Source organism: Haliotis cracherodii, unplaced genomic scaffold, assembly GCF_022045235.1.
Source record: "Haliotis cracherodii isolate W230 unplaced genomic scaffold, xgHalCrac1.p SCAF_4, whole genome shotgun sequence".
In the NCBI taxonomy this organism is placed as follows: domain Eukaryota; kingdom Metazoa; phylum Mollusca; class Gastropoda; order Lepetellida; family Haliotidae; genus Haliotis; species Haliotis cracherodii.
This window is the reverse complement of record NW_027266297.1, coordinates 59,890,402-59,913,025: the sequence shown is the minus strand read 5'-3', so window position 1 is coordinate 59,913,025 and position 22,624 is coordinate 59,890,402. Positions and strand designations below refer to the sequence as shown.

Genomic DNA, 22,624 nt, shown 5'->3' with positions numbered 1-22,624 from the left:
AAATATGAACATTAACACATACGCAAAACGTACAAATGTCCCATTTAGGCTTCATGATCTTAAAACTGCTTCAGTATGACATAAGTATAGTAATAATTCATAATTATATCACTTAATGTTCATTCCTAATTATTGTTTGGTTGGAGGTTGGATTTTCATTTAAATCTTTTTTTCTGTTTTCGTGCTTCGTTGGAAAAGATTGACCTCAATGTTTTTTACCTTATTAACAAACCGACCCGTGTTACAAAGTAGACACAATGTATGGAAAACAACTTCTGTTTTTACTGTAAAGGCGACGTTTCGGAATAGATCATTTAGCCTTTGTCAAGCAAGCAAGCTGTAAAGGCGATGTTTCGGTATAAGGATCCACACCGAAACGTCGCCTTTACAGTAAATATGGAAGTTGTTATCCATCCGTCAACTTCTAAATAATGCTTAACAAAGTATCGCCCCTTGAAATGCGAAACACAAATAAAATATGCAAATTCAAAACTGTTTTATTTCACGGCGTTTTTGTATTAATATAGTCATGCTAGAAGCGGTCGTAACTGATAGGATTACCGATGCATGGAGGTCATCTGTTTCTTCCCCCTTACTTTACCAAACAGTGTCGACCGCCTCATTGGTCTAGTAGACAGAGCGTCTGCCCGGAGAGCAGAAGGTGTGTGTGTGTGTGGGGGGGGGGGGGGGGGGGGGGGTCGATTCCTGCCGCGTCATATCCAAATAACGTGATGGTAATAAAAGATGGTATTTGTTGTTACCCTGCCTGCGCTCGGCCTTCAGGGGATAAACAAAGACTGGTCGGCTCGGTGTCAGTATACTGGGTCAGAGTAGGGTGGTAATGTTGAACTGCGGCATGGTATTTCAATGGGCTAGCACTTAATAAAACCGACATTAGTCTGGACTAGTACACGCAGCATAACCATGTACATGCACGCTAATGCAACTGAAAACCTCACCTCCTTACAGTATGTATTTGTTATCGCCGCCATTAAGTGAAGATGTGAGGTGAAATGGGGTTTAACGTTGCGTCCAAGATTATTGCACTTATATAGCGACGTGTGTGTGTGTGTGTATGTGTGTGTGTGTGTGGCTGCTTGTACTAGTCCGGACTGATGCCGATTTATAGTGCTAGCACACTGAGATACCATGCCGCAGTTTGACATGAATACCCCACTCAGACACAGTATACTGTCTCTGAGCAGACCAGTCCTTGTTTTAGCCCCTGAATGCCGAGCGCAAGTGCCATCTATTAACGCCTTTTTGGTATGACGCGGCCGGGGATCGAACCCCGGACCTTCCTCTCTCCAGGCGGACGCTCTACCACAAGACCACAGAGGTCTATCAAGCGAAGAAAGAACAGTGAAGATTATGGAGTGGGGATGTGGACATTTTCAAACATCGCATCTGTTCATTGTAAATCATCTTGTTCTTGTTTTCAACGACGTTGATATACTAATGGAAAGTATTGGGAACATATAGCCGGTGTCTAGTATGTAACACATAACTGGTGTCTAGTATGTAACACATAGCGGGTGTCTAGTATGTAACATATAGCGGGTGTCTGGTATGTAAGTAATAGCGGGTGTCTGGTATATAACATACAGCGGGTGTCTGGTATGTAACATATAGCGGGTGTCTGGTATGTAAGTAATAGCGGGTGTCTGGTATATAACATACAGCGGGTGTCTGGTATGTAACATATAGCGGGTGTCTGGTATGTAACACATAGCGGGTGTCTAGTATGTAACATACAGCGGGTGTATGGTATGTAACATACAGCGGGTGTCTGGTATGTAGCATACAGCGGGTGTCTGGTATGTAGCATACAGCGGGTGTCTGGTATGTAACATACAGCGGGTGTCTGGTATGTAGCATACAGCGGGTGTCTGGTATGTAACATACAGCGGGTGTCTGGTATGTAGCATACAGCGGGTGTCTGGTATGTAACATACAGCGGGTGTCTGGTATGTAACATACAGCGGGTGTCTGGTATGTAGCATACAGCGGGTGTCTAGTATGTAACATACAGCGGGTGTCTGGTATGTAGCATACAGCGGGTGTCTGGTATGTAACACATAACGGCTTTCTGGTATGTAACATACAGCGGGTGTCTGGTATGTAACACATAGCGGGTGTCTGGTATGTAACACATAGCGGGTGTCTGGTATGTAACATACAGCGGGTGTCTGGTATGTAACACATAGCGGGTGTCTGGTATGTAACACATAACGGCTTTCTGGTATGTAGCATACAGCGGGTGTCTAGAATGTAACATACAGCGGGTGTCTGGTATGTAACACATAGCGGGTGTCTGGTATGTAACATACAGCGGGTGTCTGGTATGTAACATACAGCGGGTGTCTGGTATGTAGCATACAGCGGGTGTCTGGTATGTAACATACAGCGGGTGTCTGGTATGTAGCATACAGCGGGTGTCTGGTATGTAACATACAGCGGGTGTCTGGTATGTAACATACAGCGGGTGTCTGGTATGTAACACATAACGGCTTTCTGGTATGTAACATACAGCGGTTGTCTGGTATGTAACATACAGCGGGTGTCTGGTATGTAACACATAGCGGGTGTCTGGTATGTAACACACAGCGGGTGTCAGGTATGTAACATACAGCGGGTGTCTAGTATGTAACACATTTAGCGGGTGTCTGGTATGTAACACATAGCGGGTGTCTGGTATGTAACACATAGCGGGTGTCTGGTATGTAACATACAGCGGGTGTCTGGTATGTAACATATAGCGGGTGTCGGGTATGTAACATATAGCGGGTGTCTGGTATGTAACACATATCTAGTGTCTGGTATGTAACATATATCGGGTGTCTTGTATGTAACATATAGCGGGTGTCTTGTATGTAACATATAGCGGGTGTCTTGTATGTAACATGTAGCCGGTGTCTAGTATGTAACATGTAGCGGGTGTCTGGTATGTAACACATAGCGGCTGTCAGGTATGTAACATAAACCGGGTGTCTGGTATGTAACATACAGCGGGTGTCTAGTATGTAACATATAGCGGGTGTCTGGTATATAACATATAGCAGGTGTCTGGTATGTAACACATAGCTAGTGTCTGGTATGTAACATATAACGGGTGTCTTGTATGTAACATATAGCGGGTGTCTGGTATGTAACATGTAGCGGGTGTCTGGTATGTAACATATAGCTGCTGTCTGGTATGTAACATACAGCGGGTGTCTGGTATGTAACATATAGCCGGTGTCTTGTACGTAACATAGATCTTTATGCTGTTCCCAACCGGTGTCTGTCACAGTTCATTAAAAAGCAGGACAATTTTGACCATATTATTTTTTCAAGGTAATACAAAACTTTTGCGATGCAAAATTAGTTCCTCTTCAGCTGGCGAGGCAAGAGGGAGTTGTTCCACAAGGCTACCGCAGCACTAAGTCGATCGTAACTCCCATTCTTCAACAATGACTTCGACAGTCGTAGCGCTAAGATTGTTTCGTGGAACGTGGCCCTGATCGTTTGAGTTACCCTCTTTGTGTGAAGCTCGGCAATTGTCGAGGAACTCTGGGGATCTGATGACCACACATTACTGACCAGCGGACAGTTTTATTACAAGACAAGATCATTCTGATCATTTAACTCGATTAGTCAGGTAAAACAAAATTCCTGAAAGCCGTTCCTTTATTTAGTCTCATCAGTATACATTGTTTCCACAACAGTGGTTGTTGTAAGCCGCTTTTGGTAATGTTCCATAAAAAATGGACCCATTTTTGGAATCGAACCAGAGTTTTCGGTATGACGAGTGAACTCTGCACCTGCTGGCATACCCGATCTTCCCTCATTTATCCGAGGCGAAGGAGTTACATTGACTAAAAGTCTAGTTTCCACCCTTGCCAAACTAGGTTGGAACTTCTGGGCTCGATCGTAGCGCAACCAGTGACTATTACGAGTTATGTCCCTTCTATGTCCCTCCAATTGACCAATAAGATTCCACCTCTCATAACACTTGCATTTGCTTCAAACAAAACGGCGGCGCCTAATGAAGACGATCTGGTTGATAATCAAGATCTATATTGTAATAAAACGGGTTTTACTTTGCTAAGTGCATCAAAACACATGAGCACCTTAATTAAAAACATGATTTGGAAAATATCTGTTGTGGCCAATTTGTCGGTACAGATGCTTTGCAGATCTCTCAATTGACCGAAATCTGGACGGCAGTTTGCGAACCGGATGTCGATTTCGTTACGCGATTTGTCTGTGCGAATACTCGTCTGTCCAACCAGAATAAAACTCCATAATTCCAGCCTAGTTTGGCAAGGGTGGGAACTGGACTTATATGGGAAGATGACACGGGAAGATGATCTTTCCAACACTGCAATTGTATAGCCTATTCTAGCACGAGTATAGAATACAGAAATGATTGGATACAGGTAGTGCTTGAAGTGCTAGTGCGTGGATCAATCTAAAGAATAACCTGCACAAAAAAAGCAAACTTAAGGAAGGGCGATGTGTCTAACATGGAGTACATGCAAACTAGACGGCGAAACAATGAATTGACATTCACAAAAAACATTGCAATCCACTGTTGTGTATAATGAAGGTTAGTATTGTACAAAAATGTCTTCAATGCTTCCTGTTATTCTAATGCTTCTATTTGCATACTACGTATTGTATAGCGTCAAAGTCAGTGGTTACACTCAGTCTACGAGTCACGAGCTATAATTTGGCACGTGATGTCAGCACGTGCTCCTTGATGCCTGGACCCCGTGCGATAGCCATATGCTGGCCCCACTTCTTATCGCTCTCTGGCTTGGACAAAAGACCCTCCTGTAATATATCAATATGAATTCAATATACATCATAATACGATATACATTGAACACATCAACATACATCATCATACGACATACATTGAGTTAAATGTCACTCACCAATGAGTCGGTAATATCATTGTTCACGTTGTAGATGCACGCCTTACATATACTCTCCACGCTAATTACACTGTTGTCTTACATTTGGTGCGAGCGCACGGCGACGGTTGTCAGACGTTGTAGACACACGCCTCACATAAACTCCCCATGCTGTCTACACTGTTGTCTTACCTGTGGTGCGAGTGCACGGCGACGGTTGTCAGAAGTTGTAGATGCGCGCCTTACATATACTCTCCACGCTAATTACACTGCCGTCTTACCTGTGGTGCGAGTGCACGGCGACGGTTGCCGGAAGTTGTAGATGCACGCCTTACATATACTCTCCACGCTAATTACACTGCCGTCTTACCTGTGGTGCGAGTGCACGGCGACAGTTGTCAGACGTTGTAGATACACGCCTTACATATACTCTCCACGCTAATTACACTGCCGTCTTACCTGTGGTGCGAGTGCACGGCGACGGTTGCCGGAAGTTGTAGATGCACGCCTTACATATACTCTCCACGCTAATTACACTGTTGTCTTACCTGTGGTGTGGGTGCACGTCGACGGTTTTCAGAAGTTGTAGATGCACGCCTTACATATACTCTCCACGCTAATTACACTGTTGTCTTACCTGTGGTGTGGGTGCACGTCGACGGTTTTCAGAAGTTGTAGATGCACGCCTTACATATACTCTCCAGGCTAATTACACTGTTTTCTTACCTGTGGTGCGGGTGCACGGCGACGGTTGTCAGAAGTTGTAGATGCACGCCTAACATATACTCTCCGCGCCTTACATATACTCACCACGCTAATTACACTGTTGACTTACCTGTGGTGCGAGTGCACAGCGACGGTTGTCATACGTTGTAGATGCACGCCGTTGCCGGTGCCCCAGAAGCCGAGGTAGTCGAAGTAGCTGTAGACCCTTTGGAAGGTGACGTGGACGTCCTCGATGTCGCCTATGTCTGATGACGTCACAAACACTCTCTGCATCACCTCCCCAGGGGTGAACGCACCACTACAACAGTTAAAGGGGCACTGATCTAACGCCATTCCCCGGACTGGTTGTTGCCTTTGTTATTGTTTTTTCCCCCGTGAGTACCCGGATGATACGCAACGCAACTGAGCGTGACCAGAGACTGGGCTACCGTCTGCAAGGACAGCTAAATAAACTTGGAGGCTGGAGGCAATATTTGTTTTACGCATTTTTGAATAAACACTGATTGGTTAAATGTGATATATAAAGATTCGACAAAGGGCGCATGTTAATTAATTTTTGCAGCCTAAACAAACAGACAAAGAGAACGGCGGAGCTCATCGGAAGTCGTCATTTGGAAATACCCCAGATGGTTATAGTTTAATACTAAAAAAAGTATCCATGCAGTGAAAGCATTTTCGGATTTCGGATTGCGTCGATAATACGATTACTACTCCCTTGTTGTCATCCACATTTTCTCGTATAACCCTACACTTGTGTATTTGTCGTCATTCACTTGATGCTCAGTTAATGAATTTATTACAGGTACAATTAGTGGTAGCACCACTTAGATTACCTGACAAAGGTTCCCATTTGGCATTTATTGTGTCTGGGGTAATTATTCAATCTAAATCCAGGTTTGAAGTGAGGTGAAATGTGTGTTATGTAATATGCACGTGACAGCCCAGCAAGAGATGAATAATCAGTTGATTTACTTTTTTTTTGTAAATCAACGGATCGTTCCTAGTCATCAAAGGATTAACAGAAAATACGTTGATTGATTAATCACTGTTATCTTGCACAGTGGATATGTCAAAAGTGAGTGTTTACATGTCTAGGTTTACTAAAACAAAGGGAATACACTCATACCATGGCGTGAAGTGCCCATGTAAAAACAACATACTTTGTTCAAATTGTTAACTGATCATACGTTGATTGATTGATCATTGTTATCTATCACTCAGTGGATTTTTTAGGAACCGTGGACGTAATGAAAATAGTTGTCACGTGGCCTTTCTCAGCCAACCCTTGAGACTTGACACCTATGTGAAACACCTGAAACAATCCAAGTGATCAGTTGAGAAACGAACACGGGTTATAATATCCCGAAACGATATATATCTTTTAAAATATTTGATTGTTACAGAGGCATGTGACATCGAATAAGTTTCTTTGTACAGCTGCAGACGAGTGGGATATTGTTCCTTTGTGTGGATATTCACGGATACATTCCTCGAACAAGGAAGCTGCCTAAAATTTATACACATAAATTTGGTAGGTTGTAATTATGGTATTTGCATTTTGTTTTCCTTCGTTTGAACCGATAATTCGTTCTTGTTTCTCTACGTCTTGGTTGGGAAATTCTTCAATGCGCGATAGAAGATGTTTTCACAGGTCTTTTCCTTTGTAAGCGTGTATATATTACCGTCAATTTGTAAAATATGATTCTCTCAGGCAATTTATAAAATGTGTAAATATTTCAGTCATTTATTCCAAATTTAAAAATTCCAAAAATTCAATACAAGCAACCCCTAAAAGCCCACTCTTGGGTTGCACACACCACTTTCACCCTTTTCGGAATACACTAAATGGTCCGGCCAGGCCCGTGTGCGAAATACGCTACAGTCGGAAAGCGCACGTTAAATCTTCTATATCAGTCAGTCAGTCAGTCATTTTGACTAAAAAATCTGTCCAGATTGATTAAGCCTATCAAAAGGGCCTACAAACATCACAACAGATTATTATGTAGGATTAGAAACCAAACAACATAGAAATGTACTTTTCAACGTTTTCAGTCTCTTGGTGATGACATTAAACATCAAAATGTTTGGAATTCGTTATCAAAATAATAGAGATGGAAATGTTTTTCAGCCAATTTGTAAAATAACTGAATATTTAGACGTTTAATAAATATGTTACACATTTTGACAGTAAAATAATATTCACACTATAAAAAAAGCAATGCTCAGGTGAAATATTTACTTTATGTTGCAAGTCAAAATAGTGTAAACGAAAATCGCAAAATTACCAAGCAAGTGACTTATCAAAACTTCGTCACCATTACCGATGCTACCCACAAAGATACCTACATTTCCTTATTATCTCGAAAACTGTATTTCATTTTGTTGATCAATGTGACCATACGCCCTTATTACTACCGGTATCCATAAAAGTGACTAATGCGCTAACGGAGGGCGCAGCAGAGGTCGCGAACTAGTCTAGATTTCTGCTATACATCCGGGCACTCACTGGGAAAAAACAATAACAAAGGCAACAACCAGTCCCGGGGAATTGCGTTAGATCAGTGCCCCTTTAAAGGTAGACCTGAACGGCAGGACCCCTTGTTTAATAACGTTAATCTTAAGTGCGAGGTACCATTGTATTTACCATACTATAAAGTCATCCACGAATATCCAGTGTATGTTTTCTCTGTTTCTTCGCTCGTCACTCCGAGGGACCGGGTTCGATTCCCTACATGGGTACAATGTGTGAAGCCCATTTTTAGTCTGGACCAGACAATTCAGTGATTGACATCATGATCATCGATCCACGTAATTGGGATACGATGACATGCATCAACCAAATCAGCGAGCCTGACAACCCGATCCCGTTAGTCGCCTCTTACGACAAGCACAGTAGCCTCTGACGTCAGGCATGGGATGCTGAAGACCAATTGTTCCCGGAATTTTTCACTGGTCTGAAGTGAATTTTGAATGTAACCCCTCTCGCCCATTTCGGGTGTCCCTCGCTGGAATATTTCTATAAACGGGGTAAAATCATACTCACTCGATAAGGAGAGCAATAGCCGTGAGAGGTAAGGCATATTCCCTGCCTGTACAGAGTGGGTGGATAGCCCACTGGTTAAAGCGTTTGCTCGTCACGCCGAAGACCCGGGTTCGATTCCACATATGGGTACAATGTGTCATGCCCGTTTACCGGTGCCCCCGCCATAATATTGCCGGAATGTTGCTATTGCTAAAAGTGGGTTAAAACATTATCGCTCGCTCACTCACTCACTCACTCACTCACTCACTCAGGAATACATTTCACGTTGAGGTATTGGCATACCTGTTCTCACCTGTGTAACTCCATTGTGTGTGTCTGACCCCGGGAGCCGAACAGTCGCACCTCCATGCTACCATGCATGACGGTCATGGTGTCTGCCAGCGTCATCGACACGAAGTAGTGGTAACCTGGACGGGAATAAATGTTACGCGATGTACATTCACAGGGTTTTACCTTTACATATTAGGAAATATGAGGGTCCTGGAAAGTCATGAAATGGTGTTGCGTACTGTACTGCAAGATTTGATCATTGTTTTAATCAAAAGACTTTTATATTTCTTGTCAGGAATTTGGTAAAGTGAATATTATTGTGTAAAAGACTTTTATATTTCTTGTTAAGAATTTGGTAAAGTGAATATCATTGTGTAAAAGAATTTTATATTTCTTGTTAAGTGAGTGAGTGAGTATGGTTTTACGCCGCTTTTAGCAATATTCCAGCAATATCACGGCGGGGGACACCAGAAATGGGCTTCACACATTGTACCCATGTCGGGAATCGAACCCGGGTCTTCGGCGTGACGAGCGAACGCTTTAACCACTAGGCTACCCGACCGCCCCTCTTGTTAAGAATTTGGTAAAGTGAATATTATTGTGCGTATTATTGTGTTTTTCTGCGTCCATTCTATACTTTTGTGCGTACTGGACGCACATTTGTGCGTCGTGTAAACTCCTGTATTCATAGCCTTGACCATCTTCCCAAGGCAAGCGTGTCCACTAGCCTTTATCAAAGCCTAGTTTCTACCCTTGCAACATAAAGGCCACTTTTCTTGGCTCGACCCTGGCAAAACCTCGTGTAGATCACGAGTTGTGCCCCTTGTAATGAAAACATGATATCCAATCAGATCGCTGTTCTTATCTCGTATAGCTCCACAAAGATGGCGACTACCAAAGGCGACGACCTTGTCGAGCAGATGACGAAAACATTCGCGATTTCATCCCTGACACAAGAACATTGGCAGTTGTTGGGGGGTTTACAAGATGAAAAGAAATGTTCGTGTCAACAAAGACAGGCAGCAATAAATCACTTTCATACGAAGGTGAACCAGTCGTGGGTGTTGATTTTGTGAAACGTTCTCTGATTGGACTATTGATATGTGTGATAGTCCAATCATATCTAGCACGGGAAAGTGGGATTGATCTTGCAAGAGTGGAAACAAGACTTTGATGAGAAAGCTAGTGGACGCTCGGGAAGACGGACCTTGACACGAAATCCACACCACAGGAACCTGAGGTATTCGAGTAGTGTGTTTGATAGTGGAAATAGACATAACATTTCATCTTTTTATTGAGAAATTCTGATATATTTTAAATATACTAATAAAAAGAAGTTAAATATAACCCGTGTCCTTATGCAATAACGTGACAGATTAGCTATTGTAATAGTTAGAAAGAATCGGGTTTCATGACATGACGGGTTAACAATGACAATATGAAAGAATCGGGTGTCATGACATGACGAGTTAACGATAACAATATGTAAGAATCGGGTGTCATGACATGACAGATTGGGTGGGTAAGGTGAAATCGGTATTAACGTTGCGTTCCAGATTACTAGTAGTTCACTTATTTAGCGACGTGAATGCACGTGTGTGTGTGTGTGTGTGTGTGTGTGTGTGTGTGTGTGCATGCGTGCGTGCGTGCGTGCGTGCGTGCGTGCGAGCGTGCGTGTGTGTGTGTGTGTGTCGCTGCTTATACTAGTCTTGCTAATGCCGATTTTATAGAGATAGCCCACTGAGATACCATACCACAGTTTAACATGAATACCCCAAACAGTATACTGCCTCCGAGCCGACCAGTCCTTGTTTATACTCCTCAATGCCGAGCGCCGGACAGGGTAACAACAAGTACCACCTTTTAACGTCTTTTTGGTATGACGCGGCCGGGGATCGAACCCCGGACCCGGCGCTCTACCACAAGATCACGGAGGTGTTCCACATAACAGATTAACTATCGTAATGTGAAAGGATCGGGTGTTCTTTTACTTTGAGAAGTATATCGAGAGGAGTATTTGACAGTAATAAACACACATAATTTCATTCTTTCAGAACATGGATCAGACAAACCATGATTGGCTGTTATAGTTAAACGGAGATTCGAAACATGAGAAAAAAATACCAATTGCGCCCAATCTGAATTGAAGATATTTCCCCTTCGAAAACAAATAATAAATCTCATTCACTGCATACCACAATATGGCCGTGTGGTCCTGGTGTCCAGGTAGAATTGAAGAAATTTCCCATTCCAAAAAATATAATTCTCATTCACTGAATACCACAATATGGCCGTCTAGGCCTGATGTCCTTGTAGAATTGAAGATAATTCCCATTCAAAAAAAATATACAATGTAATTCTCATTTACTGCATACCACAATATGGCCGTGTGGGCCTGGTTTCCAGATAGAATTGAAGATATTTCCCATTAAAAAAAAATTAATAATTCTCATTCACTGCATACCACAATATGGCCGTGTGGTCCTGGTGTCCAGGTAGAATTGAAGATATTTCCCCTTCGAAATTAAATAATAATTCTCATTCACTGCATACCACAATATGGCCGTGAAGGCCTGGTGTCCAGGTAGAATTGAAGATATTTCCCATTCAAAAACAAATAATAATTCTCATTCACCGCATACCACAATATGGCCGTGTAGGCCTGGTTTCCAGGTAGAATTGAAGATATTTCCCATTCAAAACCAAATAATAATTCTCATTCACTGCATACCACAATATGGCCGCGTAGGCCTGGTGTCCAGGTAGAATTGAAGATATTTCCCATTCAAAAACAAATAATAATTCTCATTCACCGCATACCACAATATGGCCGTGTAGGCCTGGTGTCCAGGTAGAACGAGCCCCTGGCTTGGGTCTGGACGGAGGGGTAACCCATGACGGGGCAGGGGCTGTTGCCGCAGTGGAAGCAGTTGCCGCTGTTGAAGTCGGTGATGTTGGAGCAGGGGAAGGCGGTGAAGGGGCAGGGGGAGTTGACAGACTCCACAAACAGCTCGCTGGCTCTGTTGTGGTTGCAGCCAATGTTCAGCTCAGCCTCTGCATGCAGTAGCATATACAAAAGTAAATAAACAAATAAATAAATAAAAAATGAGCTTGTTCTTGTACTAAAGTACCTACTTATAAAAACGGGACTGACGAAAAAGGTGTACGAATAAGAAAAAAAATCACTCATAGAATTTAAGATCAGCCATTACCGAACGAAGCATGTGGCAAGAGAACAGATATTTTTTTTATGTACCCTCTCTTTTGTAAAAAAGGCTTCCGTAGACGTGTAAAACATATGCAGCTACAGTGAATAAGAGTTTGAGCATAAATCCTACCTTAATCCATTCACGCATCACAGATGAAACTGATTTTCGTGATATATCTATAGAGCAGGCTAAAAAATCGATAATCGGAATTATCATCGATGGAAAGAAATGTTAACGATAAACGATATGAAAAAATGTGTCGTCGATAATATCTTACATGAACAATTGTGATGAAATAAAGTTCAAATTTACCAAACAGACTTGTTATTATCAGTCATGTCAATTGCCAGAAACAAAGCAACTGTTGTTATAACTTAAATGTCTACAGAGTAACCCATGCATAAATCACCACTCACCAGTAGCTTGAGGTGTGTTGATTTCTTTCTGACTTTTTTGCATATTTGCTCAAAGTTACTTCTCCAATATCTATCGATAATTGATCGATATTTAGTTAAAGGATTATCGATCTCTATGATCTGTATCGATAGCCAACCCTATATATCTATGATATTGCGGACGACGCCACAAAGAAGAATTGACTCACAAGTTGTTTGATCGGGGTTTCAATATTCGAGGCTTCTACAAAGATTTCAAAAAGTTTGATTGTGGAGGACATTCCAAATTGACGCTCCACTGACAAAGATTATATCCGATGCAATTCCCTATTTACACTTGTAACATGTGCCCCCGTGTTTTGTTTACGTGAACAATTAACTAGCCTTTGCATGTGTTTGTGACGAGTGCCACCGGTGAGACAGGATACGCTCACCTTTTTGCGAACACCTGGTATCATCACTATTTGATAGTGGTTCAGAAACACATACTTATGATGCAGTCGGAATCGTACCAAGGACAGAATTGAGATTTCTTATGATTAAGGAAATGTTTTTGTCTCTTTTATGTATTATTACGTAATGCTACTTACCGAAATATGACGGCATAACGTAGGTCTTCAGGAACCAATGCTTGTCGTAAAAAGCGATTATGCTTGTCGTAAGAGGCGACTAACGGGATCGGGTGGTCAGGCTTGCTGATTTGGTTGATGCATGTCATCGTATCCCAGTTACGTCGATCGATGATCATGATGTCTTGATTGTCTGGTCCCGACTCGAGTATTTACAGACCGCCGTCATGTAGCTGGAATATTGCTGAGTGCGGCGTTAAACAACAAACAAACAAACAAAATGTGTTTATACAGACAACTAATTGATATGTCCGACAATGTCCGAGTGTCCATCTGAACTTGAGCATCCTTCTCACCTTCGACGCCGGAACTGTAAGCAGACGACATGAAGCTTGACCAGCTGTCTTCTGGACATCCGGGTTGCTGGACGCCGCCATTGGGATAGAAGTCCACGTGACCCACAGGCGTGATCATTCCAAACCCTGGTGACACAGGCGGGAGTGTTTCAACTGAGTTCTCGATGTATCGATATTATACACCTCAATAATACAACTTATTTTTGCCATTACGAAGTGAGGCAAGAAGACTTCTCTAGGATTCGTCACCACTCGCCCCTTTCTGTAACCTGCATCGGCTTGTCCCGGAATAACACGAGTTGGTCACGAATGTTCTAGAACTTGGTTTACGAAATTCGTCACCACTCGCCCCTTTCCGTAACCTAAGAATAATCGTCCCCCTATCGATGAATGTTATGTGCGAAAATACGATAAACCAATCAGAATGCGCGTATGATTTCAAGTTCTTCGTCCAAGAATCCCTCAGAAATAAATTTTGATTTTACATATGTCTTGCATCTAAAAATATACCAAAGACACAGTTAAATGTGTTCAATCATACTGTATAATTCCGCATATCCCGATGTGCTTTAAATTGCATCTGAAATATATATAATATATGGGGAAATAAATGTGAACCATTACGCAACGAGTTGACAGTTGTTTTAGGTATGCCCGTTTGGTAAAGACGGAACCCAGTCGCAAAATTGGCCATGATAGGGGCACGAGTCGCTATTCGGCTTGTCCCGGAATAACACGAGTTGGACACGAATTCGGCTTGTCCCGGAATAACACGAGTTGAACACGAATTCGGCTTGTCCCGGAATAACACGAGTTGGTCACGAATGTTCTAGAACTTGGTTTACGAGTCCGAGGACGCCAAAACTTTGATGTGAAAAAAACAATGATAAGTAAAAAGTTGGAAAAGAAGCAGTGTTTAATACCCGCCTGTCGACTGCCCGAGACGGTCTATTTTTACTTTCAGACGGACAGTTTGAAAAGTTGGGCTATTATTGTATTCACTAAATTACCTAACCATTCTAGTTTAATTCAATTTAAATTCACTTTAAACGTTAAAACACATCATTGACGCATAGAAATTCAATGATTTAAAGTTACTAAGTTGACAATCCACCAGTTTATTGTTATTTTCTGAGAACTGACATTAAGTAGTACTACAGTAGACTACGTTTACAACGAGCACGCTTATAACGAACTGACTGATATAACGAACTTATTTTTAGTCCCAGACATTTGTTGAATATATGCTGTATATATGCTTATAACGAACTACGGTTATTGCGAACTAAACTTAGTGGTCCCCTTGAGTTCGTTATAACCGTAGTCTACTGTACTCTTATGTTTACCCTTTTGTTACTTTTGTTCGTTAGTCTCGAATATTCGGGACTGGCAACATTTTATCCAGTCTGGTAACTTTGCAAAGTTGACAGGCAGATTGGAGGATTTTATACACTGCTAAAAGTACGAAACAGAAAAATCGGTAGAAGACGTTTCTCTGACCTCCCAATGTCTCGAACGGAGACCCGTCTGTATGAATGACATCGACAAAGTCAGCGTCAGTCGGGTCGAGACGGACCATAGGCGACAGACCCTGAAAGTTGGGCTCAGCTGGATCCAAACCTGGAAAATAACAACTCATGTTATGCAGTAGAGAAGGTGAGGTGAGGTGAGGTGAGGTGAGGTGAAATGGGATTTAACGTCGCGTCCAAGATTATTGCACTTATATAGCGACGTGCATGCACGTGTGTATGTTTGGCTGCTTGTACTAGTCAGGACTGATGCCGATTTATAGCGCTAGCTCACTGAGATACCATGCCTCAGTTTAACATGAATACCCCACTCAGACACAGTATACTGACTCCGAGCCGACCAGTCCTTGTTCTAGCCCCTTATCGCCGAGCGCCAGACAGGGTAACAACAAGTACCGTCTTTTGGTATGACGCGGCCGGGGATCGAACTCAGGACCTTCCGCTCTCCGGGCGGACGCTCTACCTCTAGACCACGGAGGCAGTCTGCAGTAGAGAGACTAGGTGGTGGTAGTTGCCTTGTTTTGTGGAAGACCCGCGTTTTAAAATTTAAACATGACTATAACTATTCTAGTACTTACTTACTTACAAAAATACCAAATGTTGACTTGAACCTAATTGACTAACTATTTAAGCTCTATGCACTTCATACAATGTAGGTTCTTGAAGCAGTGTCAATCATTACAAGTTTCTGCAGTGTACAGTCAAACACCGTTGTGTCGAGCTTTGATGTGATGAACTTACGGTTGTCTCGAAGTAAAAGCTTGGTCCCTACGTACACTTTCTTTAGTTAACATTTTCGGTTGTGTCGAAACTCGGATAACTCGAAGTATTTACGTAGGTCCCTTCAACTTCGATACAAGGATGTGTGACTGTATATCGTATTATTATTAACGTAAATATATTCATCTGTTTGAAATGATGGAAAAGACGCAGATGTACTCGTATACAAACACAGGTATGGAAACTGATCCGCTTCCGTCTTCGCAATTTATCTTTCCAAGTGAGTAAGTTGGGTTTAACGCCGCTTTTAACATTATTCCAGTTATATCACGGCGTGTCAGCTTGATGTGGGAGGAAAGCCCGAAGTGATACAGGTCTCAGACGTTTACCACTTCGGTGAAACCCACGAGCACGGGTATGGTGCTGACAAACCTAGAAACATAACCCACAATCATAGGTTTCTGGCGTGCCCAAGGGACGCAACTCTGCACAGCGAATCGCGGCGCCTTAGACGACTGGGCCACCCGTGCCCCCTTATCTTTCCAAAGTTACCTCCACTTGCAAAATGCCCAAGAGTCACTCTTGTTAGACATTAACGTTCGGTATCTAAGACCATTATTTTGATAATGATAAAAATTATCCCAGTTTAAGATATTTAAGATATTAGTAGGACAACAGGGCAACCGCCTTGCCACCCACATTCAATTCACGCCATTTTACCTGTGATTCTGCCGGTTCCTGGTAGTCTGTGACCAGCATAACCAGAGATGTGAGCTCCAAGACTATGGCCAATCAAATGATACTGACTACTTTGGCTTCCGGTCTCGTGATTGAGGAACAGAATCAGATTGGCTACTTCTGCCCCCACCAGCCTCGTGTTAGCTGCCGCCTGGATGTATGGGAAACCTGCACCACGGCCCCAGTCCACGGTGATGATGTTCATTGGTTCCTGAAACCGAGGCCGGAGTTGGAGATTCGGTTTTCGCGCGTAATACGACAAGCTCCTCACAGCGATAGCCCGTTCGCGAGGCTCTCTATACTATCGCTGCCACCAGTCAATTCTCCCAAATGAGATAGGTGACCACAACCATGCTTGGAGTTGAACTCGCAACCAAATGACCATTATGTTTACAAACAAGTGATGACTATCGTGACTCTTAGTCTTATCCCAGCTTAATCATTTTCTTTGTTTGTCAATTTGAATTTGTATTTCATTCTAACTATCATGTGATTGGTATTGTAAGAATGTAACGAGGAAGTGAAGTGACTTTCTGTTAGTCTGCAATCTCGAACGTATCTGATTATACAAACAAAAAAGTAAATTCATCTAGAAAACATGGTCAATCGTAAACCTTTTCAACATGAACTATGATGGCATTCCCCAAGACTTAAACAAAAATATAAACGTTACTAGGGTTTAGAGGTCAAATTTCAAGATTCTTGTAATGGCGGCGCCCACGCTGGTGGCAGCGACGTTACCGAGAGCCTGACGAAGGTGTCACGCCCTGGGAAGGAGCTTGGTATTGCGATAAGAGGCTTTTGTCGACAAGAATATTGATGATTGATGTAATATTGTTGGTTTGGGGGTAATGGACGATGATGATAGTGACGTCCATTGTTTTTGTGTGTTTGTTTGTTTGTTGTTTAACGCCGCACTCAACAATATTCCAGCTACATGACGGCGGTCTGTAAATAATTGAGTCTGGACCAAACAACCCAGTGATTGACATTATGAGCATCGATCAACGCAACTGGGATAAGATGACATGCATCAACCAAGTCAGTGAGCCTGACCACCCGATCCCGTTAGTCACCTCTTACGACAAACATAGTCACCTTTTACGGCAAGCATGGGTTGCTGAAGACCTATATTCTACCCTGGATCTTGTTATGAGATATGATCATATCCAAAGTCGATGATTTGATAAACAACTGCAACACACTGAGACCTATTCTACCCCGGATCACGTGTCGTTTGTCCAGTGTATTATATCTCCATCATATGCTAAATACCTATAGCTTCGAATGAGCTTGGACAAAAGCGCATGATCCTGAAAATAACTGTCGGATCACGTGTCGTTTGTCCAGTGTATTATATCTCCATCATATTATGCTAAATACCTATAGCTTCGAATGAGCTTGAACAAAAGCGCATGACCCTGAAAATAACTGTCCAATCAATTTGCTCACATAGGCGAGAGAAATTATGTGCTCAGCTACGAAGCTGTGGTGGTGATAGAGTGTCCGGGGTATCATTATAGAATGGATATATTATACCCTGGTTAGTCGAAGATGGGCTGCAATATTTATTTACGTTGTTATTTATGTTGTTATTTATGCCATTGTTGTCTGAACTTAAACATAAACAAACAGGCAAAAAAAGCATTCACTTGAATACTGGATTTGACCAAATAATTACAAACGTTATTAAAAAGATACTAGGCTAACAGTATCCGAAACACTACAAATGTAAACTCCAAAACACAACTTTTATATATATATACATCAAATATATCACCATTAGTTAACCATTTCCTGTTGAGTTGTTTTTTGATATTGTTAGTCAACATCAAACATAGGTGAATACTTTCTTCTGCTGTTTATTTGAATTGAATCCAAATGTGCATAGCTGCGATAGAAATTGACTTCGGAAAAAAAATCATTCATATACAGAATGGGCATAAACTGCCTCGTCAACGCCAACTTCCCGCACTCGCAGGTCAGGTAACGCTTAATGGAAGTCATCGAACGTCGAACTCAAAAACGGCTCGAGTGCATGATTGTGTTACGAAAACGACGGGCACTTTACATACAATGTTTGCTGAAATAATGTTTTTGCGAAACAGGTTTAATCAAGATGTGCTTGTGAAGTGTGCAGAAAGTTACTTCTATTGTGTGGCAGTTAGACTACGTGTTACTTTGAGTCTTCCAGTCCTTTGATAAGACTCGATGACAATCTTTAGGATAACTACAAGGTGGTAAGGATCGGAGGTACTTGGTATGGTTAGATGTACCTTTCTAAGAAACTCCATGGTAAGATTCATCACCCAGTCGAGTGTGCTTCTTGCAAGAAAGCCATGGAGGATGATCTTGACCGGAAGTCTGTGGTCGAAGGTGGACTCTATGAGGCTCTGTCTGTTTCCCGTCTCCAGCACATCGGGAACTGTCGGGCGTTGCCGGGTGAACAGTCGGAACACCGTGCCGATGAACTGAGGGTCTTGTGGGACCTCGCCGGTGTTGTTGAAGGGGTAGCTACTGCTGAAGCACCCCACCCCCGGGTAGCAAACGCCATGTGAGTCGTGTTCCCTGCGGTGGTGATGGTGGCGGTAGTGTTCGCGGACGCCGTTGTGCCGTGTTGACACTGACGCTGAAAATAGTAACGTTGAAATCCTCAGTTCAAGGTCACAGGAACATGATTTGAGAAAAATTATCTTTGTTCGGTCAAACATGATCGACATTGCGTGAACATTAAGTGTGAGTGAGGGAGTGAGTATGGTTTTACGCCGCCCTTGGCAATATTCCAGCAATATCAACTCGGGGGACACCGGAAAATGGGCTCCACACATTGTACCCATGTAGGGAATCGAACCAGGGTCTTCAGCTGGACGAGCCAAAGCTTTAACCACTGGATACCCCGTCGCCCCCGTGATCATAAAGAAGTCTAGAAAATACGTTGCTATTACATTAAGTCTCATCGTTCCTTACACGTGAATGTAGGACTTGGCCTCCGGGCACATAAACTAACAATGAGGGTACATCAACCCATGTCCCTAACGCCATGAAAATCAGTGTTGTTGGCCATTGATAGTCATGGTACTCACAAACTATCGACATCAACCGGCCGAGGTTTGAGGGGAGGTGAAATGAAATGGGGTTTATTGCACTTATATAGCAACGTGCATGCACGTGTGGTATGTGTGTGTGTGTGTGTCTGTCTGTCTGTCTGTCTGTCTGTCTGTCTGTCTGTCTCTCTCTCTCTCTCTCTCTCTCTCTCTCTCTCTCTCTCTGCGTGTGTGTGTGTATGTGTGTGCCATGCCGCACTTTAACATGGATACACCTCTCAGACCCGTTATACTGACCCAGAGCCTACCAGTCCTGGTTTTATCCCCTAAATGCCGAGCGTCAGGCAGGGAAACAACAAGTACCATCTTCTAACGTCTTTATCTATGACGTCGCCAGGAATCGAACCACTGCCTTCCTCTCTCCGGACAGACACTCTATCAACTACACCAAGGAGGCGGTCCCGGGTTTAGATGCTAAACAGCACCACGTTATGGAACAAACCCGGATATGAACTCTTGATCTCACTGTGACCTTGACATTGTGAGTGTAAGCCTAGGAGTTAGACAAGGTGAACATTTAGACCCATTACTATTTTCATGGTATATAAAGTTCGGAACATAAATGTCATAGTGTAAATGTTGATTACAATCATGCTGATGATGCAATCTTATGATAACAATTAATAATGTTTCTGTATGCTGCGGGGGTACAGCTGTATTTAGTGAATGTTATATTTGTCAGTGGCCCTGCTAAACGAAGTAACTCCAGTTCATGTTTGGTGGAAAACACCTCGAGATAGTAGATAGCTGTGTTTAATTGGGCATAACATGCTATAGTATCACCTATCTTGTTACATGTTTCAGAAATATGGGGATACGAAAATACACAAATTATTGTGCGTGTTCATTTCAAATTTCTAAAATTTCCAACTGGATTAAGAACACCAACTCCAAATTTTATGGTTTATGGGGAATTAGGCAGTGAACCTCTACACATGACTACATGTATCTCAAAACGTGTAAGGGTGCACGGGGGAGCCAGTCATGTAAGGCGCTGCGTCACTTGGGCACGCCTGAAACCTATGATTGTGAGTTCGAATCCCGGTTCGCCCAAATTATGTTTCAAGGTTTGTCAGCGCCATACCCGTTCTCGTGGGTTTCACCGAAGTGGTAAAAGTCTCAGACCTGCATCACTTCGGGCTTTCCTCCCACATTAAGCTGACACGCCGTGATATAACTGGAAAACGTTGAATTCTCGCATAACATCGCAACACCTACATGTGAGAAGAAACTTTCACAAATGATGTATCACTTTGTTAAAACGGAATCATGATGTAAGTAATCCAAGTATGGATCAAAACTATACCAAATAACTGTGGACTTACACACATATTGTAAAAACCTACAACCCTGTAATACCACGTGGCTGGTTACTAAGGTTTGGTACTACACGATCAATTCGTACAAGAATGGAGATTCAACATGGCGTTGAGCAGTAAAGGTTACATTTATCAGTATCTGACAGAAAAGCCAAAATTTGAAAGATACCTTTTTTTGACAAATAAATATTTATAGCCCAATCTTAAATTTCAGACCATGCAACCAAAATTTACCATTTGAAAGCGAACGTTTGAAAAATGTAAAGAAATAAGATCTTGTGCCTGAACTGTGCATCGCTCCTTCGGTTGCAGCACATTTCATAATTTGACGCCAGGCTCTGTTAAAAATAGACTTGTATACTTACCAACTGCTTACCAAAATAAATGGTATAATTTGTATACATTTAACAGGTCATTGTCCAGTCAAAACGCGAGTGATCTAAAGAACCTATTGAGGTCTATCGATGAAATATTTACAGCTGTTAAAAAACACAAAGCCGAAAAGATATAATATATAAATGCATGACATACTGTCATCTTGTCAGATATTAACACTTTATGTGTCATGCTTATTCTTTTGTACCACCGTCGCCGGTTTGGGGAGAAACTAGTTTTTTTTCTGTTTCTGTTTCCCAGGTGCACATTAAACATGTTTGTGTTTTGTTGTGTTGTGTTGTGTTGTGCTGTGTTCGGCGGGTCCCCACGTTGCCAATCCCTGTTAAGGTATGGGGGTCAGTGAGCCGCGATAATCCCTTAAACAATGGGGATTAAGGTATAAACTATGTCATACTTTATCACAGGTATAAATACCACTGTTTAAAACATGGTTTAAACACATTTTTCTGGAACCCTGTCAAAATATTACTAACATTTAGGGTTCATCGATATTTAGATAATAACAATTTCATACATTCTAAATAAACATGCAATTTATAATGAATTCACCAAATATGAAAATAGGTATGATGAATATACTAGTAGGTGGTTGAATATTCTTTAGATACTAAGTATACGTCATAGTGCCAGGAATTTGTTTTCAAGGGAAATACAAGTTTCCAACAAGACATTCCAAGGTGTTTAGACGCAGAATCAGTGTTAACAGTATAACGCCGTCATTCAGTACGAACCAGTGGTGGTGGAATGCAGGCTGTTTAACAGATCAACCTTGTATTCGTCCTAGCTCTACATATAAAAACACATACACCATAATCACAATTTAAAAACCACCTACCAACTTCCGCTAAGAGTAGCAATATTCCAGCCAGGGCGGGTGCTAATGTCTGCGCCATGACCGATCCGAATGTTTGGTCCGGAATAATTGCTTCACCACACACAACCTTGGCTTCAACTGCCCCTGGGTCAGTCGAGGTTAACCCCTTCACGGCTGGGCATGTTTATCACACGGAAACGATCTTCTTTATAGTTTAAAATACAATAAAAAATAAGGTATTTGGTCTGACGTTGGTTCTTTGGTCTTCTCAACGAATGGCCTACAGAGGTTTTCTGTTTTGTTTAATCTTCAAATATTCTGTATGGAAGACTCTTAAGCCGCAAGGTGGTTAATTGTAACGGAAGAAGTTACTTGGGGTTTATGCTTCAATTCTTGACCCGTCTTAATTAGCTCACGATGGAGAATCATGACCTCTACCGTCTTGAAGACAAAGGAAGAGTGGTTCTAGATAAGATTGGTTTGATTTATATAAGATGGATGCAGTCTTTAATTGGATCATATCAGTCGTGTGGAT

General features: G+C 42.2%; 1 protein-coding gene across 1 annotated transcript; it reads right to left on the bottom strand.

The window, feature by feature from the left end:
• Nucleotides 1–3,651: 3,651 nt before the first annotated feature.
• Nucleotides 3,652–22,211, bottom strand: LOC139479680 (inactive pancreatic lipase-related protein 1-like). Its single transcript, XM_071262526.1, has 9 exons — nt 22,111–22,211; nt 18,733–19,085; nt 16,439–16,667; nt 14,970–15,089; nt 13,470–13,595; nt 11,761–11,994; nt 8,963–9,077; nt 5,737–5,925; nt 3,652–4,818 (listed from the first exon to the last, which is right to left on the bottom strand). The coding sequence occupies exons 1-9, from the start codon at nt 22,166–22,168 to the stop codon at nt 4,728–4,730; spliced, it is 1,515 nt and encodes a 504-aa protein (XP_071118627.1). The 5' UTR covers nt 22,169–22,211; the 3' UTR covers nt 3,652–4,727.
• Between the last annotated feature and the right edge of the window lie 413 nt (nt 22,212–22,624).